Raw genomic sequence first — 21,051 nt, forward strand, 5'->3', positions numbered from 1 at the left:
AAGAGGTGTTTTTATCTTCCTGTATCTCTCTTATGGTGTCTGTTTCAGGCTGGATCTCTGTCTCAGCTGCTGATTCTCAGACTGTGGAGGTCCAGTCTGGTGAAGAAGTCACTCTCACATGCTCTACGAAGTCCGACTCTCCAACAGTGTGGTTCAGAGTGGTCAACAGAACCAAGGCCAGCTGGATCTCCACTATGTTCAGCTCTAAAAATGTTCCTTTATACTGTGATGGATGTCAAAGTGGAAAATTTGAAATGAGTTCCGACACTCTCAAAATTAAGAAAGTGAATGAATCTGACTCTGGACTGTATTACTGTGTTGTTTACAGCGGTGGACGGACAGTTTTCACCACCATACATTTAAATACAGCGGTGGACGGACAGTTTTCACCACCATACATTTAAATGTTGAAGGTAAGAGTATTATATAATCCATGTCTTTCAAAATTTTCTAATTTAATAATTGATCTTAAAGAACCCATGTGACTAATTGATTTTCATAACGAGAGTGATACAGTTTTTTCCAACTAAAATCAAGAGTAAATATTTTTGAAAGACAGTGATGATGATGATGATGATGATGATGATGATGATGATGATGATGATGATGATGATGATGACAGAAAGTCTAAAAGTAAAAATTTCTTTCATTGTGTAGATTCACTGCTGGTGATTTTAAGATATAAAAAAATAGTATGCTAACTCATTCAATTTAATGGTTTCACGGTTCTCAAGTGGAAGATAGGGTCTCACTATATCATCTTTCTTTCTTCAGAGTCTGATGATATAACAAAGCTGATGAGTGTGATCCTGGGCGGTCTGACTGCTATTCTCCTAACAGTCATTATTGGTCTGGTTGTTACAATCAGGAAACTTCAGAAAGGTACTTTCTAATAGTTCCTGTTTCTATCTTGTTTCATTTTTTTATTCTACATTTCTAATGTTGTGTGAATTAGAGCTTTGATCCTCTGCCCAAACCTGATTGGACCAGACCCTGCTGGGCTCAGACCAGGTTGTAATTTTGCCCAAACCTGATTGGACCAGACCCTGCTGGGCTCAGACCAGGTTGTAATTTCTGATCATTCTCTTGGCTTGAGTCAGATCAGGTTCTCTAACATGAATTTGTAATTTCTGATCATTCTCTTGGCTTGAGTCAGATCAGGTTCTCTAACATGAATTTCCTGCTGTTCGAGCTTTCTATTTATGTATGAATTAACAAACAGTTAATAAGTTTCACTCTCACTGTGCCCGTTGCTCTGCTGCTCTGAGAGTGTGGTGCTCTGAACTGAACGGTATATTCCAACAGCACCCTGAATTAGAAAACACTTCACTTTGTGCCAGGGTGTGTTCTGGTGCTCAGAGAGAATATATACAAACACACATCGTGTCACAAATGTCTGACACAGCACTGAAAAGACTTTACTTTACAATAGCTTGTAATAAATGTTAAACACGCACACACAAAAAATTACAGTGGAAATTTGGGTTTTTGCTGCCGTGGCTCGGGCTCAGGTCTGACTTGGACAGAAATATGTGGGTTCACATAGGGTCGACCTGATTCTTTGGGCCTGATCAAAGCTCGAGTGTTAATATATTAAAAAAATATAAGATTTAATGTCGCTTAAACAGAATAACAGCAAAGTTTTAGGATGATGATTGTCAGTTACCTGATTGCACATATTGTCTCTGTCATTCAGCTGCCAGTGAAGAACAGAATCCACCACAGCATGAGGTAAATCAAGTGTTTTCTTTTACTTATTGTTTTATAATTTAAAGTATGTCTAATTATGAGACCATGTGATTTCTCTCTAAATTTCAGCTCGGAAAGACAAGTGAGAGTAAATATTGTGTTTTACAGAATCCGGGCTCTGATGATCTGAACTACGCAGCAGTGAATTTCTGTCAAAAAGGAAGAAGAAGAGAAGTGGAGCAGAATGTTGTGTATTCTTCTACTAGATAGGAAGATCAGGAAGCAACCTGAGGTGTTGTTCAGAGTAAAACTGATGCTTTGACATATTAATCTGCAGATGTGCTTTTGTGTTGGTGGTGGACTTACCATTACTGTGTCAAAAGAAAAAGAAATGTGAAGGCCTATTCCTAGTAATGTGTTCTATTCCTGTTCCTCTTATGTAATCAGAGTACATCAATACAGAAAGTAGATATTTTAAATATTGACTTAATACTCTGAGTGTCTATACTGGTATGAGGAATAAAAATACAAAGATGCAGCAGCCATCCAGCTTTATGTTTCTTTTCATGTACTGTACATGTAACAAGTCTACTGTCTACTGTGGTAAGAAAACAGCGCTGTGGGGTACCAGCCTAAAGAGAAGTCTCAACCACAGGAGGACTGGCCTTCAGCTGAGTTCTATTTATTTCAATGTGTTACTTTTGCAATGTAGCATCAGCTACAGAGACCACCAAAAACAAGACGAGGTCAAAACTTTATACATAGTTTGATTATATACTGTATGAGATGCTAGAGGGCTTTTAATTTGAAACAATGGCTTTTAATTTGAAACAGGACATGGCAGTGTGGCATTCACTCCGTCACAGACTTTCACTTACAACAGTAAGTTGTTGCCTTTAAGTGGTCTACACATTTATCATGGTCCTTATACCATAGATGTGTGGTGGTGTGTTTGAGTTGCTCTGCAATTACACCACCAAAACACTAGCTTGCAGGGAGTTTTTATGAAATGCAGTAAAGTTTAATTGATTCAACTAACACACCTAAGACACACATAAAACATGGCTTAATAGCAACAAACAAATAAACAAAACAACAAGATTTGTCTTATTATAAGTCACAAGGTTCAAACACAAAACGACTGTCAGACAAGTTTTCCCACACGAACAACATGCTAACGTTATTAGCATAAGCCCTTAGCGGAGTTTTCCTCTACTCTGATGAAGTCAGGAGCAACAGCAACATCTAACAAAGGTAATGTTACAATATTCAGCTCCATTATAACTCACAAGCTTCACCAACAAAACAATTGTCTTCCCTGTGAGCACCAAACGAGATTTCAGTTGTTGAATTCTGGTTGAAAACTGGTTAATATTCGGTCTGCATATCTAAGACCTCTCCTCATCCATAAATTTTTATAATTATTTTGATTATTTGTTCAATTGTAGGTCAAAAGAGAGACAATACTGATGAGTGAGTAAGGTATTTCTCTAAAGTCACTGCACTGGGTGAAATGTCGTATACACCAAGACTTAATTTGTATGTATTTAATGTTTCATATAAAATGTCATAAATATGGAACTATACAGTCTGTGTGCTGCCAGCAAGTAGCTTTCAGGACATTTTTTAGTTTCAGATCTGTACAGTCTACATCATTCAAGTAAAATAAAAACTTGCGCTTACTGCCTTAATACGCATGCGTAAGTACTTTGTTGTTACAGCTTCGACAAGATCAAATGTAGGCTACAGATGTCTTGTGGCCCACCAGGACTCTCAGACTGAAAAGAAGGAGCTGACGAGATAAACACAAGTCTTCACGCTACCTATAGGCTACTTTGTAAGTACCTGTGCCACTGTACTTCAATAAAGCAAACCAGAAATTAACACTATTAGTTTTATGTTATGCTGCTCATGATGTGGCCTAGGGATGCTGTTGTGCCAAGCTAGCTTGGTGTTAGCATGCTTTCAACTAGAAATCAACATTGAAATCCTGGTTGGTGTTCACTGGGACAGACCTTGTTGTGAGCAGTTTCATGTAGGAACCATTTACTTTCTACCAAAGTACACCCACCAACTGCACAAAAGGATCTACTCATGGACAAGAGGCTCCAGCTTGTTACAGCACAAGATGTAAGCCTTAATGGCATCCTCCATAGCTAAGTTGTACTGTTAGCTAGCTCAGTAGTGCTGGGGAGCTAACAGTAGATACACTTTTCCTTCTGCATGGTAATACAGTTGGCCTCAGAAAGAAAGTAGTTCCTACATGAAACTGCTCACAACAAGGTCTGTGGATTGTCTTGAGTAACCAGGTCATGATTTCTGCAAAGAGATATTGCTTATTGAGTTTTCCCGCCTTTTTCTTTGGATTTTGGAGTGAACTGTCCCTTTAGTATATTTTGTTTTTAGGTCACATTTGATGGACTGTGTGGCTGTCAGACTTGTGTAGTACTTGAAGATTGGTCAGTGTAGATGCCAAGTTAGCTAGCTAGCCAACCTTAGCTTTAGTTTACTGGTCAAGAAGAAAGGCGGTCACCTCACTGGCTCTTTAGCCCTTGAAACTCCTTCAGCTGACTTCAAAGAGCACAAGCTGAACTAACGTTCACCATGGCTTAATTTCCGTGGTGTTCCCCTTTAATTCTACATTCCAACCAAGGTCTATCTCTCTTTAGCCCGTTTTAGATAGGAATTGTGCAAATTTGCAGGAAAGCCCAAACAGTCTTTTTTCAGCATTGGCAGTATAAAAACAAAACTGGGGAGTGCGGCAAAATGCTGCCTACCTACTTTTGTTTATACAGAATGCGCCTTATTCAGGGCAATGCAGAGTGTGAGCAAGTAACAAAACGTGTAGCTTAGCGTGTGATGTAAACAGTGACGTGGGAGGGAAGCCGTGGCTAGTCAGTCCGTCGGTAGTCTCTATATACAGACTCTACATTCAGTGAATGAGGTGAATGTAGAGTCTGTAGGCAAACCCCAGAGATTTTGCCTCCGGAAGAAGAGCGGAAGAGCCCTGCTTTCCGGTTGTAGGCTGTTTGTAGTCCGTGTGATATTGACCAATCACGTTTGAGCCAGCTGCAGTTGTTGCCAGGTTAAACGGTCCGTGCGGTGAACTAACGAGGTGAAACATAATTGGCGTCACTGCAAACTCTCAATCCATCGCAATGGTTCAGCATATTTACTTATATATAAACGGAAGTCAGAAACTGAAATTCGCCTCCTCCGCCCAAATCAAACCAGACGTCTGCCGGAAGTCAGACGCCAAATACAGCCGATGGGTTCTGAGAATGGTCCTTCGGTGATTCTCTCATAAGATGGCCCATCCTTGACCGTACCCATCATCAGACAGTTAATGGCGTCGAGTTAAATCAACTGGCCTGGCTCTGGCAGCTGTGTCACAGCCGGGATAGCCCCATGTCAACGCCCAGTCAGGCCCAGTTTTGGCAACTATCAACGGACCAGAACAGATTTTGGTGCCGGCTGCTTTTTTGTCCAGGTGCCGTGTCTCAACCAGAAGAGGTCTGTGTCTATATCAGCTTAAAGCTATAGTTGGTAATCCTGTTCAGAAACACTTTTTGTTATACTGGGTGAAATGGTCCTTCCATCCTGAGAGTAGTCAATACATAATGTGTTCAGAAAAAGGAACGAAAAAAATCCGACCTCTGTGGCAGCTGCAGGCCTGTAAAAACTCTGACCAATCCCTGCCTCTTGGTTCGAGTGGAAAGAACCAATCAGATGCCTTCATGTCTCGTCCTTATATATCGCTCTGGTCCTGCCCACGCCCCCCTCTGTCCCTCCCTCCTCCCTGCATGCACTTATCACGTGTCACCGTTGCCGGAAATATTCAGCACACTCCTCAGTAGAAATACTGAGTTAGCAGGAGAATAAGTTTGCTGAACAATGGCAGAGAAAATGCAGCCAAAAGTACCACTTCCAGCGTTACTTGTAACGGCTCGCCCCGCTTAACAGGCTAAGAAAAGAAAGTCTGAGGCAGAAAAGGCTGCGACGAAAAAGGCTTTGGATAAAGCGAGAGGACAAACCAGAGTCAACATCGTTGCAGCTTTTGAATGGTGGAGACAACTGAGGGAGCTGAAGGGCCTGAAAAGTGATGTACAGGTTGCTGTCTTTCTGTTGGACAGGTAATTATATGATTTGCTTCAGTTGGATTTGTTATTTTCATGAAATATGTAACCTTAGCCAACTTAGCTACTTTTGTAGCTCGTATTAGCCCATTACTAACATTAGCTTCTCTGTCGGTGTACTGCAGGATGCCTCTTCAAGTTTATGGGGGCGTGGCTTTGGACGGAGCACTGACGGGAGGGGGAGGAGGGTGGTGGAGCTTAGAGGAGGTGCCACTTTCAAATCTTGCTAGCTCTCCAACATTACCAACTATAGCTTTAATGTGGGCCAGATTTGGCTGAAATAAATGGGTCAAAGTTGGCTCACATTTGGCACCATGGAGCCAGAACACAGCCAGTTGACACTCGGCCACAATAGGGCCAAGTCTGATGGCCACCTGGCAATGAAGAAACTATTTTAACTGTCATGTCTGAATTGTCCATCATGTCTGAGTTGTTGTTGTTTTTTAAAAGACTTTCAGTTGTATTTATGAATATAGATATTATTGACACCCACATGCTCCTTGTTGCACTTTCCACTGTGCTGACAAACACCACTGTCTGCATCAGGAGGATATCTTTATCTTTACACCTCTGACAGGCTCAAGCTTTCTTCACACAGTGGATAAGCATCTATCAAACTTGTAAATAGATGTGTGAAGCAGTGTGACACTTTCATATCCTCATATGAGATCATTTACTCTACAGGCTGCTCATGTTTAAAATATGACAGATCAGAACAAAGCCACAGCAAATGCATCTCTTTCTCAACTATTAAGACCCTTTTTTTTAAATAACATGACATTAACTTCCAGGCAGGTGACCAATCACTGCATGAAGTGGGTGTGAATGTATGATTTTCAGAGAGTTACAGAGATGGTCAGACACAGATCTCTCAAATTGGACGTCAGAAAGGTGTTTAACAGCAGACATTTACAACAGACCACAAATACTGTGAACCTTTTGTAGGATTTTCTTTTTTTTTTTTTAATGTATATGTCAGTAAGATATCTTTTACTTTTATTACTACGCACAAAATCTGCTTCAGTAAACATCCAAAATAGCAAAAAAACAAAACAAAAAACATACAGCAAAGCAGATGCAGTTTCAACAGTCAGTTGCACTTCCATATATAAGGCTATATCTAGATCTAAGGTTTTGAGTTTTTGTTTTGCACCTGGTGTTTCTTCCCTGGAGGTAATTTCACCTGACAGAAAAGAGTGTACAGGTCTCAGGAAGGGCAGTGATGATTTGTCCTGAGGATGGCCTAGGTAGTATGGATTTCACTTTAGTTTTTCTATCTGCTCTTTCCTCCAGGGGTTTTTTCCTTTTAATGAACACCGTCTCAGCTCCACCTTTTCTCTTCCTCTTGTCCTATCTTTCACCTGCCCTGTCTTCTGTCTCCGCCTTGCTTGGTCAAGCACATTAACACAAACACCCCGCCCCTTAAGTTGACAGAACCCTTCCTGGAGCACAGTTAGACGTTGCAGAGCTGCCATCGTACGCACTACGATGAAGTGTACCTTGATAACAGCTTTAATCATCTGCAGCCTCGGTAAGTACTGCCAACATATTTCTCTCAACTCCATCACAACTAAAACATATTTGCACATTATTATATTTATTAAGAGGTGTTTTTATCTTCCTGTATCTCTCTTATCGTGTCTGTTTCAGGCTGGATCTCTGTCTCAGCTGCTGATTCTCAGACTGTGGAGGTCCAGTCTGGTGAAGAAGTCACTCTCACATGCTCTAAGAAGTCCGACTCTCCAACAGTGTGGTTCAGAGTGGTCAACAGAACCAAGGCCAGCTGGATCTCCACTATGTTCAGCTCTAAAAGCACTTCTCAATACTGTGATGGATGTAAAAATGGAGCATTTGAAATTAGTTCCAACACCTCCGCTGCCTCTCTCAAAATGAAGAAAGTGAATGTATCTGACTCTGGACTGTATTTCTGTGTTGCTTTCACACAGAACACAGTTTTGAGCACCACACATTTAAATGTTACGGGTAAGATTATTATCATTATTATTATTATTATTATTATATTTATTAAACCCATGTCTTTGTACATTTAATAATTGCCCATTGTTGTGTATAATTTTTGAAATTAAAGAGTTTTTAAGTAAAATTAAGAGTAAATGTATCTTCATGTTGTTAACAGGCAGTGATGAACCTCATGATGATGTTGACAGAAAGCCTAAAAGTAAGTTTTCTTTTGTTGTGTAGATTCACTGCTAGTGATTTTAAGACAATAACAATATGGCTTATTTCAGTTGTCAGTTTAATGTTCTCACAGTTATCAAGCCAGTAAGTGGAAAATAGAGTCTCACTATATCATCTTTCTTTCTTCAGAGTCTGATGATGTAACAAAGCTGATGAGTGTGATCCTGGGCGGTCTGACTGCTGTTCTCCTAACAGTCATCATTGGTCTGGTTGTTACAATCAGGAAACTTCAGAAAGGTACTTTCTAATAGTTCCTGTTTCTATCTTGTTTCATTTTTTATTCTACATTTCTAATGTTGTGTGAATTAGAGCTTTGATCCTCTGCCCAAACCTGATTGGACCAGACCCTGCGGGATTCAGGCCAGGATGTCATTTCTTAACAGAGTGTGTTCTGGTGCTCAGGGAGGATATTTACAAACACATCCCATGTCACAAATGTCTGGTACTGCACTGAAAGGTTGATTTTGTCTTGTAATCAATTTTTTGAAAAAAAAAACAAAAAAAAAAACTAAATTTACAGTGAAAATTCTGGTTTTTAATCTGGCTCGGGCCTAAAATTGCTGCTGTGGTTCGGGTTCAAGTCAGGCTTGGACAGGAACTATGCAGGTTCATGTAGGGTCAGGCAGACAGAATTTCATGTTGCCAAATCAGAATAACAGCATAGTTTTAGGATAATGATTGTCAATTACCTGATTGCACATATTGTCTCTGTCATTCAGCTGCCAGTGAAGAACAGAATCCACCACAGCGTGAGGTAAATCAAGTAGGGTTTTTTTTTCATAATGTTATAATTTTAAATTATGTCTAGTCACGAGACCATTTGACTTTTCTCTAAATTTCAGCTTGGAAAGACAAGTGACAGTAAATATTGTGTTTTACAGAATCCGGGCTCTGATGATCTGAACTACGCAGCAGTGACTTTCTGTCAAAAAGGAAGAAGAAGAGAAGTGGAGCAGAATGTTGTGTATTCTTCTACTAGATAGGACGATCAGGAAGCAACCTGAGGTGTTGTTGAGAGTAAAACTGATATTATATTAACTAATTTGCATGTATGCTTTTGTTTTTAGGTGGTGGACTTGTGATATTTTTTCTAAACCTAACCACATGCTTTTGTTGCCTAAACCTAAGGAAGTAAATTTTGAAAATAAATTATATGCATTTAATGAGCAGAAAGTGTGCATTTCCTGTGAAAACAGAAGTTTATTTTGAAAAGACACAATTAATGGCATTAATGGCAATAAACCAAATATTTCCATAAACTCACTCATGCATTATGTTAAATAATTTAATACTAGTCCATACCCATTGGTAGCTTTGTCACCTTCTACCTATGCCAATCCTCAATGCCTATGTGCAGTTTCACATAGACTGACCACGTCAGTGAGTAGAAGAACGTGGGACAGACAGAATGACACACTGACAGAATGACACACTGACAGTTTCCGTGATTATGTACAGCATACCATACCATGACTTAGTCATACCAAAAATTAGAAAAAAAGCTAAACATTCGGCCACAGGGGGAGCCACAGCTATCAGTCGCATTTTAGCCATTTTTGAGCATTTTTCTGTTGTTATAGCGCCACCCAGTTGCCAANCCATTCAAAGTTTGCAATTTCAATCGGTTGCTATAGCGCCCCCCTTTGGCCAAATGATGTAATATTGCTTCATTTGCATCCTCCCATGACCCTCTACCACTGTGCCAAATTTCACGTTGCGTGAAAATAAATTTGCACGCAACTTTGTAGGCATATGACCACACATAATCTGAGGGGACCCCTCCATTATTGACCCGATCAAACAAAATGGGGGCGCTAGAGAGCTAATTTCTTATCTAGGCCTAACCGCCATATCGATTTTCACTAAACTTGGTAGATATGTAGAACAGGATGCGTCAAGGTGACTGGAGAAATTTAACTCTAATTGGCAACTGGGTGGCGCTATAACAACAGAAAAATGGCTAAAATGCGAGAGATCGCTGTGGCTGCAATCGTACTATCAAATTCACAAAAACTCTGTCTGAATACATTGCTCTTCTTAATGGGTTCAGCTGACTATTTAATCTGCAATTTCCTATGACCTGTATCCCAAACACACACCATGTGAAACTGTACGTGGGCAGCTGTGCACTCAGTGGGTATGGACTAGTATCCTTTGATTCACCAAAACAACGGTGAATAAGGACTGGTGTGTCAGTGGGGATGTGAGTTGCTGTCCTGTTCCTGTTGTGATACACTGCTATATACCATTCAGAGGCGGCTGCAGAGTAGTGCCATTTTCGGACAAGCAAACATACAGCTGTCTTGTTAAAATCAGGATGTGTGGACACTTACATCAGTCCACAACAAGAAATCCAGGATTACCGGAGACATGGACATGGACAATTCAATTCAAATTCAATTGCTAGCCCTCCCTATTTTCAACGAATGGACTTGTCGGGAATCTGGACTGACGTGCTGNTATGCTGTAAAGCCCTGTGAGGCAAATTCTGATTTGTGATATTGGGCTTTATAAATAAAATTGATTGATTGATTGATTGATGGACAAATGCAGCAGCTGTGCAGCAATGGGTTGGAGTGTACAAAAGTATCCTCACAATTGGGCCTACAGCTTAGTGAGCGTTGCAAAGCCGTAGACCATACAGGTGATTTGTTGTGAATTTTCAAAGTTTTGAAGTTTAAACATTCACTGTAGTGCCACCATTAGGACTGCTGGCCCCCAGTTCCTGTTGAGGAAGTTCAGCATGATGCTGGATCTACAGTATGTGCCAAGTTTGGTTTATTTTCATGCATGGGAAGTTAGAGATCATTGAAAAGAGGAGAATATTGGCAAATACAAGAGGGACCGGCAACAGAGTTTGTAAAGAACTCATAAAGCTGCCGCCAACAACGTAAGAAGACATAAAGGACTAAATTACAGTGCACAAATTAAATCACATTTCACTGTACCTTGTATAGTTCCATGTGAGAGATAAATGATTGATTGACTAGTGTTCCCAGAATGTAAAACTATTTTGTATAGTGAAGGTATTTTTGTAGAAATGTGAGTAGTGATCATTCTGTCGGTGGTAAATCAATCTCAAACAGTGTCACTGCTCCTCCCATCACACTTAACAGACTCAATACGCACACAAACTCACATCACTACTTTCTTGTGAAAAGATGCCTGTTGCAAGGTGACACTTTCACAATCTCATGTCAAAGCATTGATTCTTCTAAAGGCTGCATGTTTAAGATGTGAAAGCCACAAGTGCATTTGAACCTACTATGCCAAACATTAATCATTAAAATGACAAAGTTGACACAATCTTTTAATCAGCTTATTTTGCGTGTACATTATAGTCAAGCAGAGATCATGACATTGTAGATTGTTTTAAGCTACTTTAGCAGATTTGCTGTAACATTAGCATCATCAGTACACGAGTTAATCTTATTTCCTCATTTAGATCGTTTAAAATACGCAGTCAAATAATTCATTCATTCATTTACTACAGGGTCAAACTTATATGTAGTGATGTGTCAACAGCAGTCCAGTGAAAACATCTGTAGGATATGTGAGTACACTGATACATCTTTTGTAGACTGCTATCATCTTGCAACCATTGTCATGACAGCATTTATATTGCGAGTCTGAGCAGCCGGAAAACCAACAGAACAGCCCACCTCTTTACGTAGAGACCAGTCTTACTGGAGCACAGTGCAGTTACAGACATTGCAACCGTGCAGCCATACTGTACACACAAAGATGAGCTTCACCTTGATAACAGCTTTGCTCTGGACCTGCAGTAAGTACAATTTTTTTCTTAATACAACTGTTCTAATCTACCAGAGCTGAGATGTGTAGACTTTGAATGCACATAATTTATGTGCATCGTATTGAATTCCAAGTTTATGTATTCATGTCATGTTGTTTGTTTCAGGTTTGATCTCTGTCTCTGTTTCGGAGTTCCACACTGTGGAGGTCCAGCCTGGTGAACAAGTCACACTCATGTGCTCCAACTTTACCAGTTTTATCTCTCACATATTCTGGTTCAGACTGACCAGGAGAGCCAACATCAGCTACGTCTCCTCTATGACGACCCCTGATACCAAAGCTTTGCTCCGTGATGGATTTAAAAATGGCAAATTTAATATGACCTCCAACACCACTACCATCTTTCTCACCATCAAACCAGTGGATGTGTCTGACTCTGGACTGTATTTCTGTGGACTTCACCCCGATGGGAAGTCAGTAATTAACAGTGCAACATATCTAAATGTTCAAGGTAAGAATGTTGAAAAGTCTTCTCTGTTGTTTGGAACGTAACAGATAGGTGGCCCATGGCAAAATAGGACTGTCTGTAGGCTGGACTGTAAAAAATAACATCAGTAACAGATCGTGATATCTTTAATCCCCCTTCCTCTCATTAGAATGTCTTTCACTGTCACATCTGTGGATGGATGTGCCGTTTCAGTCCTTCACAAATAACAAAGTTAGGTCTGTCTATTTAAATATCAGTCATTTAAAATAAAGCCCTGGAAAGAGAGTCTAATGTAATAGTACCTCCTGCAGAATGTCCTCATGAAACAACGAGCCTGAGTGTGATCCTGGGTGCTCTGACTGGTTCCCTCATCATCGTTGTCATTGCTATGACCTTCAGGATCTGCAAACTTCAGACAGGTACTCGGTGAAAGCAGTTTTCTGGACATATACAAACTTCTTGTTTGGCAAATGACATGAACAGGATTGTTTTTAAAGATTGAATGTCAATTATTTAAACAGATGTACGTTGTTCTTTAATTTTAGCCGATGGTGAAGAACAGAATCCACAACAGAGTGAGGTGAATTTATTTTTAAATCATATTGTCACTGTGGTTAAATTTAAGTCCAATTTTATTATGATATGTTTTGTTCTTTCAAGTGTGCTGGAATTACTTTGTGTATTATGATGTGCTGAGTGTGTGAATGTAAATACTTTTATTTACAGAACTTGGACTCTGATGACCTGAAAGCCGCAGCGCTGAGTTTGTATCCAGCATCAATAAGAAGCAGGAGGCCAGCATCACACAGAGAAGTGGAGACTCGTGTGATGTATGCAGCCAGCAGATAGTTAACATCTGTCTGCAGCTGTGGAGGAGCGAGGGAGGTGTACATCAGTCGTTAAACAGGAAGACACAGCGCCGTGTGGTGTGAGCTCTGTGAGAATAAAGTGTGAAATGAAACGCTGAGCGCTGGCTGACTTTCTACTGTCTGTCTGTTTGTCTGTCTGTCTGCCTACTGTTACCCATCATACCACTGTGGTGACAGGCAGCACTGTCTGTGACTGTATCTGTATCATTATCAAGGTTTCAATCAGAGGAAGCTCATAACCACACACAGCAAAGACCTTCATGCTCCCACAGAATAAAAATACTTAATACAGTGAAGGTATTTTGTATCCGTAGAGATGTGAGTAGTGAGCATCCTGTTAGTGGTAAATCAAACTCAAACCATTTCACTGCTCCTCCCATCACACTTAACAGACTCAATACTGACATAAACTCCCACCAGCACTTTCTTGTGACAAGATGCAAGATGCAAGGTGATACATGTCTCAGATCAAAGCAGTGACTCCACTAAAGGCTGCACATGTTTAAGATATGACAGATCACAGTAAAGCCACAGCAGGTGAAGGTCCTATCTATCTCCACTGTGGTGTGCATATGAACCTACTAAGCCTTGCAAACATTGATCCAATAACTGTCATTGGTCAGGTAAGATTTTCAATGCTATTACTGATGCAACCATTTAGTCAGCTTCTATTGGGTGGACGTTATAGTCAAGCAGAGATCACGACAATGTGGACTTCTTTCAGTTACTGTAGCAGGCCGGTCAGCAGCATTAGCACCTCTGCACAATTTCACTGTAACTAACTACTGTGAATTTACGGTGGATTTACAACAGTATCTTACAGTTCTATGTAACAATCGTAAAATACAGTTGCATATTAATCTCACAGTCATCCTACATCCATATGCTATAATCCAGTATACATACTGTTAAAATAAAAGACAATGGATGCACTAAAAACTAACAATAACATGCTGGTGTCTCTGCTGCCAGCACTTTACTGTGATTTTACAGTAAAAGTACTGAGATGACATATTATTTTGAGGTACAGATTAAGAAAAGGTTCTTTTTTTTCATTTTTAGTGATAGCTAAAAAATTAAATTCAAATTTACTGGCTTTGATATATATTTTTAGAGATCCGTCTGAGTATGAGATCAAATCACACGGACGAATAAATGACTTTGTGTTGAATTGAAAAAAGAAAAAATAATCATAGTTCCTTCTGGTTTAGTCACAGTTTATGGTCGGGGTATGTAAAACAGTCGTTCACAGTACTCTGAGTCATGCTACGATACCAGTTATGCAGCTCTTATAAATGAAACTTGGCTAAACTTGGCTTAAATGGACTAAAACAACAATAGTAGTTTAAACAATATAACCACAGCTCCCGATTTTGCCTGTGCCAGGTGGACACGGTTTATAATCATGAATCAGAGACTGTGGAGTGTCCCGATGTGGAAACATTGTAATCAGCAGATACTTTAACTATATTTTTATTAAATGTCAAGACACTTTGTTATGTATTGTCATTAACTATGACTCAGCATAATGCAGGCAGGAGAGTTAAACCTCTATGGTGTCATGTCTTGACAGCAGTCTAGTAAATATATAAGCTTTCAGTTAAATCATCTGTTGTATATGTGTTTAATAACACATTCCTGTTTATATCAGTATCCTGATATACTGTGGGAACAGAGCATCAAAGATTACACTTCCTTATGTTGATTAGACTTATACATATTGATGTGTCTCTTGAAGACTTCTAAACTTTTGCTAAAACATTATCATGATTATCTAAAGTGTTGTCAAAGAGGATAATATCTTTCGGCAGGACAGGACAAAGTTATTAACTTGCAACCATTGTCGTGACAGTATTCACATTTTGAGACTGAGCAGCCGGAAAACCAACAGAACAGCCCACCTCTTTACGTAGAGACCAGTCTTACTGGAGCACAGTTCATTGCAGCGGTGTTCACACAAAGATGAGCTTCACCTTGATAACAGCTTTGCTCTGTACCTACAGTAAGTACACTTTTTCCTTAATACAACAACTGCAGTAATGTACCAGAGCTGAAATGTACAGACTTTTAATTAACAACATAATTTACATGCATTGTGTTAAATTACAAGTTTTAGAAGTCATGTTCATGTTGTTTGTTTCAGGTTTGATCTCTGTCTCTGTTTCGGAGTTCCACACTGTGGAGGTCCAGCCTGGTGAACAAGTCACACTCATGTGCTCCAACTTTACCAGTTTTATCTCTCACATATTCTGGTTCAGACTGACCAGCAGAGCCAACATCAGCTGTATCTCCTCTATGTCGAGCCCTGATACCAAAGCTTCGCTCCGTGAAGGATTTCAAAATGGCAAATTTAATATGACCTCCAACACGTCTACCCTCTTTCTCACCATCAAACCAGTGGATGTGTCTGACTCTGGACTGTATTTCTGTGGACTTCACCCCGATGGGAAGTCAGTAATTGTCAGTGCAACATATTTAAATGTTCAAGGTAAGACTGTTGTTGCAGAGGTGTTTGCTGAAATAACGAGCCTGACAAGTGTGATCCTGGGTGCTCTGCTTATTTTCCTCATTGCAGTCATCATTGGTCTGGTTGTCAAAATCAGGAAACTTCATACAGGTACTTATATGCTTTTATTTAAGTGCAAATGCAAAACTTGCTGTTTGCCAGAAAGTGTTAACAGCTGTGTGTTTGAGCCATTAAGTGACCAGATGTTGTGTTTCTGTCATTCAGCTCATACAGAGGGACAGAATCTACACCACAGTGAGGTCCTCACATTTTAACCTTATTAACATTGATCAAAGTGTAATTTATGTGATGACTGGTCCAAGTCCTTTCTCATTTTATGATTTGATGTTTAATTACAAACTCAGCCATGAAAGATGAGTGACTGTAAATATGTTTATTTACAGAACCTGGGCTCTGATGATCTGAACTATGCAGCGCTGAGTTTCCATCAAAGAGCAAAAAGCAGCAGAAGGCCTCCATCAGTGAACCAGCTGGAGCCACATGTTGTGTATGCTGCCACCAGATAGACTCTGGAAACATCTGGAACTGCAGCTCACAGTGGAACTGATGCATTGTCATATCAAACTGATACTATATATGCCCTGTGGTGACAAACAGCACTGTCTCACTGTCTCGGTGAGGTACTTTAAAAGTATGTGCATCATGACTGAAGTCTCACCCACAGGAAGTTTGGCCTTCAGCTCTCTGAAGCTCAACCACACACAACAAAGGCCTTTATGTCTCCAGAGCTCAACTGTAATTGGTCAGTTTTGTTAAAAGTCAAGACGTTTTTGTGTTGTAATTGTAGATATGTAATCACTGAGCATCATGTTAGCCATAAGTCAGTCTCAAAATTGTCACCACCTCCCTCATCACACCTCAAACTCACAACATCTATCAAACTTGTGAAGAGGTGTATGATGCAGTCTGACACTTAAACAGTCAGACATAAAGCTTTTACTCTGCTCAGGACCACCTGACTGGATGATAATAAACCTTAGAATCTGTCAGTAAATAAAATAATGTGAAAAAGTTGGGGTCTTGTTTCGTGTTTCATTTATTTCCAGTTGTCCTTATGTTTCTCTTCAGGTCTTGACACAATAACAAAGCTGGGTAGTGTGTTACTGAGTATAGTATAGAGAGTATACTGCCACCAGAGAGACTCAGGACACAACTGGAACTGCAAGTCTGAGTGGAAATTATGCTTCATCTGTATTATCATCAGCAAACAGTACTTAAAGTACTAAAAGCACAGTGTCAACCTACAATAGAACCACAGGACTGTGACTTCAGCTACAAGCTATTTTTTACAGTGTGATTATTTCACACTGTCAGCAACGCCCACAAAACAAAAAATAATCATCGATTATATGTTTTGCCTATGTATCACCATTGCTGTTGCTGTGTGTCAGTGAGGAGTCTCTATCTGTATCATGAGCGAGGCCTTCAGCTCTCTGCATCAGAATCACACACAACAAAGGCACTCCTGTTTCACAAGAGAAAAAAGGCACCATCATGACTTTCAATGTGAAAACATGCTTTTGTATCCATTGAACTTCCTGTTGACTGTTAATGTGTGAGAAGATGTAAAGTAATAACAATAATAATAATAATAATAATAATAATAATAATAATAATAATGATAAATTTTATTTGAAGGCGCCTTTCTTGGCACTCAAGGACACCGTACAGATACACAATATCACATTAAAAAGACATTAGTGTCACACAAAGTGTTTCACATCCTCATATGAAACCTCAACAGGCTGTGTTTAGAACATGACAGGTCACAGCAAAGCCGCAGCAAGTGCAGTTCCCATCCATCTGCCGCAGTAATGCAGGGAGGGGTTGTTAAAAAAGGGTTCGTATCAGGGTGAAGGTTAGGCGTAACCCTAACCCCTAACTCTCACCCTAACTCCAATTTTGGTGGCCCAGACACCACTGGGAGATGACAGTGTGTGTCAGTGAAAAGCATGGTTTAGTGGCCTTGCAGTTTTGATATATTTACAATATGTTCAGGAGCATGAACAGCAAGGAAAAATGTTCATTTTGATGTCCATGATTTCTACAAGCGATCATGTCCTTTGGTCCTGTTGTTTAGGGCCGTTCCGAAATCATCATGATGCCCTGTGGTTAAGGTCTGGTTAGGTTTAGGCACAAAAACCACTTGGTTAGGGTCAGGAAAAGATCATGGTGTGGGTTAAAATGAAAAAGAAAGTGACAAACACATAAGCCGTGAGCCTGCTCTGCCTCAAGCCGGTTGCGACGCACCATACGCCCGCTGCGAGCCATTCAGCACCACGGACAGTCGGACTAATGGGATGTCGAACCAATGGGCTGTCGAACCAATGACATGGACCCGTGAAAACATGGATGCCTCACACACATCAATTCAGTATCTGACCGTATGTCTCCCCTTCTGTTCCTGAGATATTATGCTGAAAAATGGCCAGAAAAGTGTTTTTGCTGAAGATTATGATGTCACAGTGAAGTTGACCTTTGACCTTTTGAATAAAATGTCATCACTTCATTATTTTGTCCTATTAGACATTTGTGGAAAATTGGTCAATATAAGTGTATGAATTCTTGAGTCGTTCTTCATTCTTTTATCCTATTGGACATATGTGCCAAATTGAAGAAATTCCCTCAAGGTGTTCTTGAGATCTCACGTTCACAAGAATGGGACAAACATACAGACGGACAGGTGATCAACCCAACTCACAAGGTTCACTGACAAAACAACGGTCTTATACTAAACACGTTTTCCAATCAAATACAACATGCTAATGTTACAAGCCTATGGCATTTTACATTGTATAAATTACACTAGAGACTAGCAGAGATTTCCTCTACTCATATGGAGCCAGGATAAATCACACACAAGACTTAAAATGCTATTCTGTGGAGGCTTTATTGTCTTCACAATTTATTGTTTTCTATCTGTGAAATAAAAGTAATAAATGCTTCATTTCTGCTGAGGGAAATGGTTTCAGCTTACAAAAATAGACAGGAGATCTGTGTCACTGCAAGGTGTAGTTACATTTCTGGGGAGGTGCACGTCAGGCTACAGTGCAGGCTACAGTGCAGGCTACAGTGTAGGCTACAGAGATATAGAATTTACAAACAACATGGGTTTAACTTTGTGTCATATGATAAACTTCTTAAACCACACCTTCAGTGTGTGTGGGGGACGGACTCAGTGTTGTTGAGCCGCATTGCATTGACACGATCATACACACAATGAGGAACTTCACTGTGGTCACACTTTTACTTCTATGCAGCTTATGTAAGTACTGTCATTGAATTACTTCACAGCACTGACTGTATTGCTTACTGTTAATACGATTATATAAAGACACTGATCACATTCCTGTCAGCCAAATGATTAATAATTCTGTCTGTCTGTTTCAGGCTGGATCTGCGTCTCACTTTCTGAGTCTCAGACTGTGGAGGTTCAGTCGGGTGAAGAAGTCACACTGCTGTGCTCCAACTTTTCAAGTTCTCCCACTTAGATAATTTGGTTCAGAGTGGTCAGGAGATCCCAGCCCCACTGTGTCTCCTTCATGTACAAGCCTCGTGAGCCTGCTTCACTCTGTGATGGATTTCAAAATGGAAATTTTGAAATGAGCGCCAACATCTCCACAGTTTTTCTCAAAATCAAACAAGTGAATTCATCTGACGCAACATATTTAGAGGTTGAAGGTAAGATTGTTGTGAAGTTTGGTCTGTCTTTTCATTGATGTGGCTTTTCCATAGAATACTATCAATCTAACATTTGATTTTGGTGAAATTCATGATCTAGACTTAAATGTTAGACTGTAGATTCATCAGATAGATTCAGTTTTGAATATTTCCTGCTTCACAAAATTATTTTCGTTTTGGTCCATTTAAATATAGCAAAGTGAAAGTCTAATTTAACAATATTTCTTGTTGAAGAGTTTGATGGAACAACAAAGCTGATGAGTGTGATCCTGGGAGGTCTGACTGTTGTTCTCCTAACAGTCATCATTGGTCTGGTTGTGGAAAACAGGAAACTTCAGAAAGGTAGTTTTCCAAAGTTATTGCTTCTGTCTTGTTTTATATTTATTTGATTTCCTCACACTTCTACAGTTGTGTGAATATGTTGAAAGCATACAAAATTTCATATTTGCCAAAACCAAATAACCATAAAGTTTGACCTGATTTGACATATTGTCTCTGTCATTCAGCTGCCAGTGAAGAACAGAATCTGCGACAGCGTGAGGTGAATCAACTTTTATTGTTTAATATGATGTGTTTAAATACTTTAAAGTTGGTTTGTTTTCTCACTAACTCAGCTACCTGACATGTAACTGTGTGTTATCCTTTCCAGACTCTGGGCTCTGATGATCTGAAAGACGCAGCAATGAGTTTGTATTTACCAACAGTGAGGAACAGGAGGCCTGCATCACAGAGAGAAGTGGAGACTCATGTTATTTATGCTGCCCGCAGATAGACTCAGAGAGGAACTGATGCTTTTATCACATTAACCTGCTGCTGTGTTCTTTTGAGGCTGGATGGGAGAGGTTACCATTTTTTTTTATTAAGAAAGCATTAAATAAAATTATTAAACGTGATCTTTGTCAAAGTGCTTTTAATTTCATGTCTCTCCATAGCTCTCTATCTTACAAATCTTATCTGACATTGGTGACTGGTCAGATGTTACAATAGACAGATGGTCCTGCAGAGGTACACCTCAGTCTGGACTGTATTTCTGTGGACTTCACCCAGATGGGAAGTCAGTAATAGACAGTGGAACATATTTAAATGTCAAAGGTAAGACTGTTGTTGCAGAGGTGTTTGCTGAAATAACGAGCCTGACGAGTGTGATCCTGGGTGCTCTGGTTATTTTCCTCATTGCAGTCATCATTGGTCTGGTTGTCAAAATCAGGAAACTTCATACAGGTACTTATATGCTTTTATTCAAGTGCAAATGCAAAACTTGCTGTTTGCCAGAAAGTATTAACAGCTGTGTGTTTGAGCCATTAAAGGGGAAGTTCCGTTTTTTACAACCTGGACCTTATTTCTGGCATTAAATACGGTTGTTNGCAAATGCAAAACTTGCTGTTTGCCAGAAAGTATTAACAGCTGTGTGTTTGAGCCATTAAAGGGGAAGTTCCGTTTTTTACAACCTGGACCTTATTTCTGGCATTAAATACGGTTGTTTACTCACCCAGATAAGTTGGTGTCATTTTGGAGTCCTTCGGAAGATATTTAGATCCGCGAGAGCCGCGTACATCCATATAGTGGGAGTGATCGGGGCACCAACAATGAGGCTCTAAATTACACATTATCTGCCGCGAAACTCATTCAATTCACCAATATGTTTTTATGAATCGCTAGAGTTGCTTGTCATCATCATCCGGGTCATTTATACTGACCTACTAACCTCTG

The 21,051-nt window shown here is 39.9% G+C and overlaps 3 protein-coding genes and 1 long non-coding RNA gene across 5 annotated transcripts; all 4 read left to right on the forward strand.

The window, feature by feature from the left end:
* The first annotated feature begins 364 nt into the window (after window positions 1–364).
* On the forward strand, window positions 365–2,406 carry LOC126404624 (uncharacterized). Its single transcript, XR_007571502.1, has 4 exons — window positions 365–413; window positions 775–882; window positions 1,697–1,731; window positions 1,858–2,406. It is a non-coding gene; the product is annotated as an uncharacterized LOC126404624 (long non-coding RNA).
* Window positions 2,407–7,216: 4,810 nt separating this feature from the next.
* On the forward strand, window positions 7,217–20,234 carry LOC126404620 (uncharacterized). Of its 2 annotated transcripts, none has more exons than XM_050067988.1 (6): window positions 7,217–7,356; window positions 7,476–7,808; window positions 7,963–8,004; window positions 8,154–8,261; window positions 8,744–8,778; window positions 19,991–20,234. In XM_050067988.1, exons 1-6 carry the CDS (start codon window positions 7,314–7,316, stop codon window positions 20,111–20,113), a joined length of 684 nt encoding a protein of 227 aa, XP_049923945.1. In that variant the 5' UTR covers window positions 7,217–7,313; the 3' UTR covers window positions 20,114–20,234. The 2 variants fall into 2 exon arrangements, with proteins under 2 accessions (XP_049923945.1, XP_049923946.1); XM_050067989.1 differs by lacking the exon at window positions 19,991–20,234 and adding an exon at window positions 8,906–9,262.
* On the forward strand, window positions 11,755–13,207 carry LOC126404622 (uncharacterized). The gene is made up of 5 exons (XM_050067991.1): window positions 11,755–11,808; window positions 11,944–12,288; window positions 12,576–12,683; window positions 12,810–12,844; window positions 12,991–13,207. The coding sequence occupies exons 1-5, from the start codon at window positions 11,769–11,771 to the stop codon at window positions 13,111–13,113; spliced, it is 651 nt and encodes a 216-aa protein (XP_049923948.1). The 5' UTR covers window positions 11,755–11,768; the 3' UTR covers window positions 13,114–13,207.
* On the forward strand, window positions 15,017–16,489 carry LOC126404621 (uncharacterized). Its single transcript, XM_050067990.1, has 4 exons — window positions 15,017–15,135; window positions 15,277–15,750; window positions 15,865–15,899; window positions 16,044–16,489. The coding sequence occupies exons 1-4, from the start codon at window positions 15,096–15,098 to the stop codon at window positions 16,164–16,166; spliced, it is 672 nt and encodes a 223-aa protein (XP_049923947.1). The 5' UTR covers window positions 15,017–15,095; the 3' UTR covers window positions 16,167–16,489.
* Window positions 20,235–21,051: the final 817 nt, after the last annotated feature.

The sequence above is a fragment of the Epinephelus moara genome, chromosome 17 (genome assembly GCF_006386435.1).
Source record: "Epinephelus moara isolate mb chromosome 17, YSFRI_EMoa_1.0, whole genome shotgun sequence".
NCBI classification, from domain to species: domain Eukaryota; kingdom Metazoa; phylum Chordata; class Actinopteri; order Perciformes; family Serranidae; genus Epinephelus; species Epinephelus moara.

Excerpts from the sequence above, each read along its gene's own strand:
- LOC126404621 (XM_050067990.1), top strand. The coding sequence starts at position 15,096 with ATGAGCTTCACCTTGATAACAGCTTTGCTCTGTACCTACA. Across the intron at positions 15,136-15,276 it reads AGCTTTGCTCTGTACCTACA|GTTTGATCTCTGTCTCTGTT; the intron begins GTAAGTACACTT and ends TGTTTGTTTCAG. Across the intron at positions 15,751-15,864 it reads AATCAGGAAACTTCATACAG|CTCATACAGAGGGACAGAAT; the intron begins GTACTTATATGC and ends TCTGTCATTCAG.
- LOC126404620 (XM_050067988.1), top strand. The coding sequence starts at position 7,314 with ATGAAGTGTACCTTGATAACAGCTTTAATCATCTGCAGCCTCG. Across the intron at positions 7,357-7,475 it reads TTTAATCATCTGCAGCCTCG|GCTGGATCTCTGTCTCAGCT; the intron begins GTAAGTACTGCC and ends TGTCTGTTTCAG. Across the intron at positions 8,779-19,990 it reads AGAATCCACCACAGCGTGAG|ACTCTGGGCTCTGATGATCT; the intron begins GTAAATCAAGTA and ends TATCCTTTCCAG.
- LOC126404622 (XM_050067991.1), top strand. The coding sequence starts at position 11,769 with ATGAGCTTCACCTTGATAACAGCTTTGCTCTGGACCTGCA. Across the intron at positions 12,684-12,809 it reads GATCTGCAAACTTCAGACAG|CCGATGGTGAAGAACAGAAT; the intron begins GTACTCGGTGAA and ends CTTTAATTTTAG. Across the intron at positions 12,845-12,990 it reads AGAATCCACAACAGAGTGAG|AACTTGGACTCTGATGACCT; the intron begins GTGAATTTATTT and ends TTTTATTTACAG.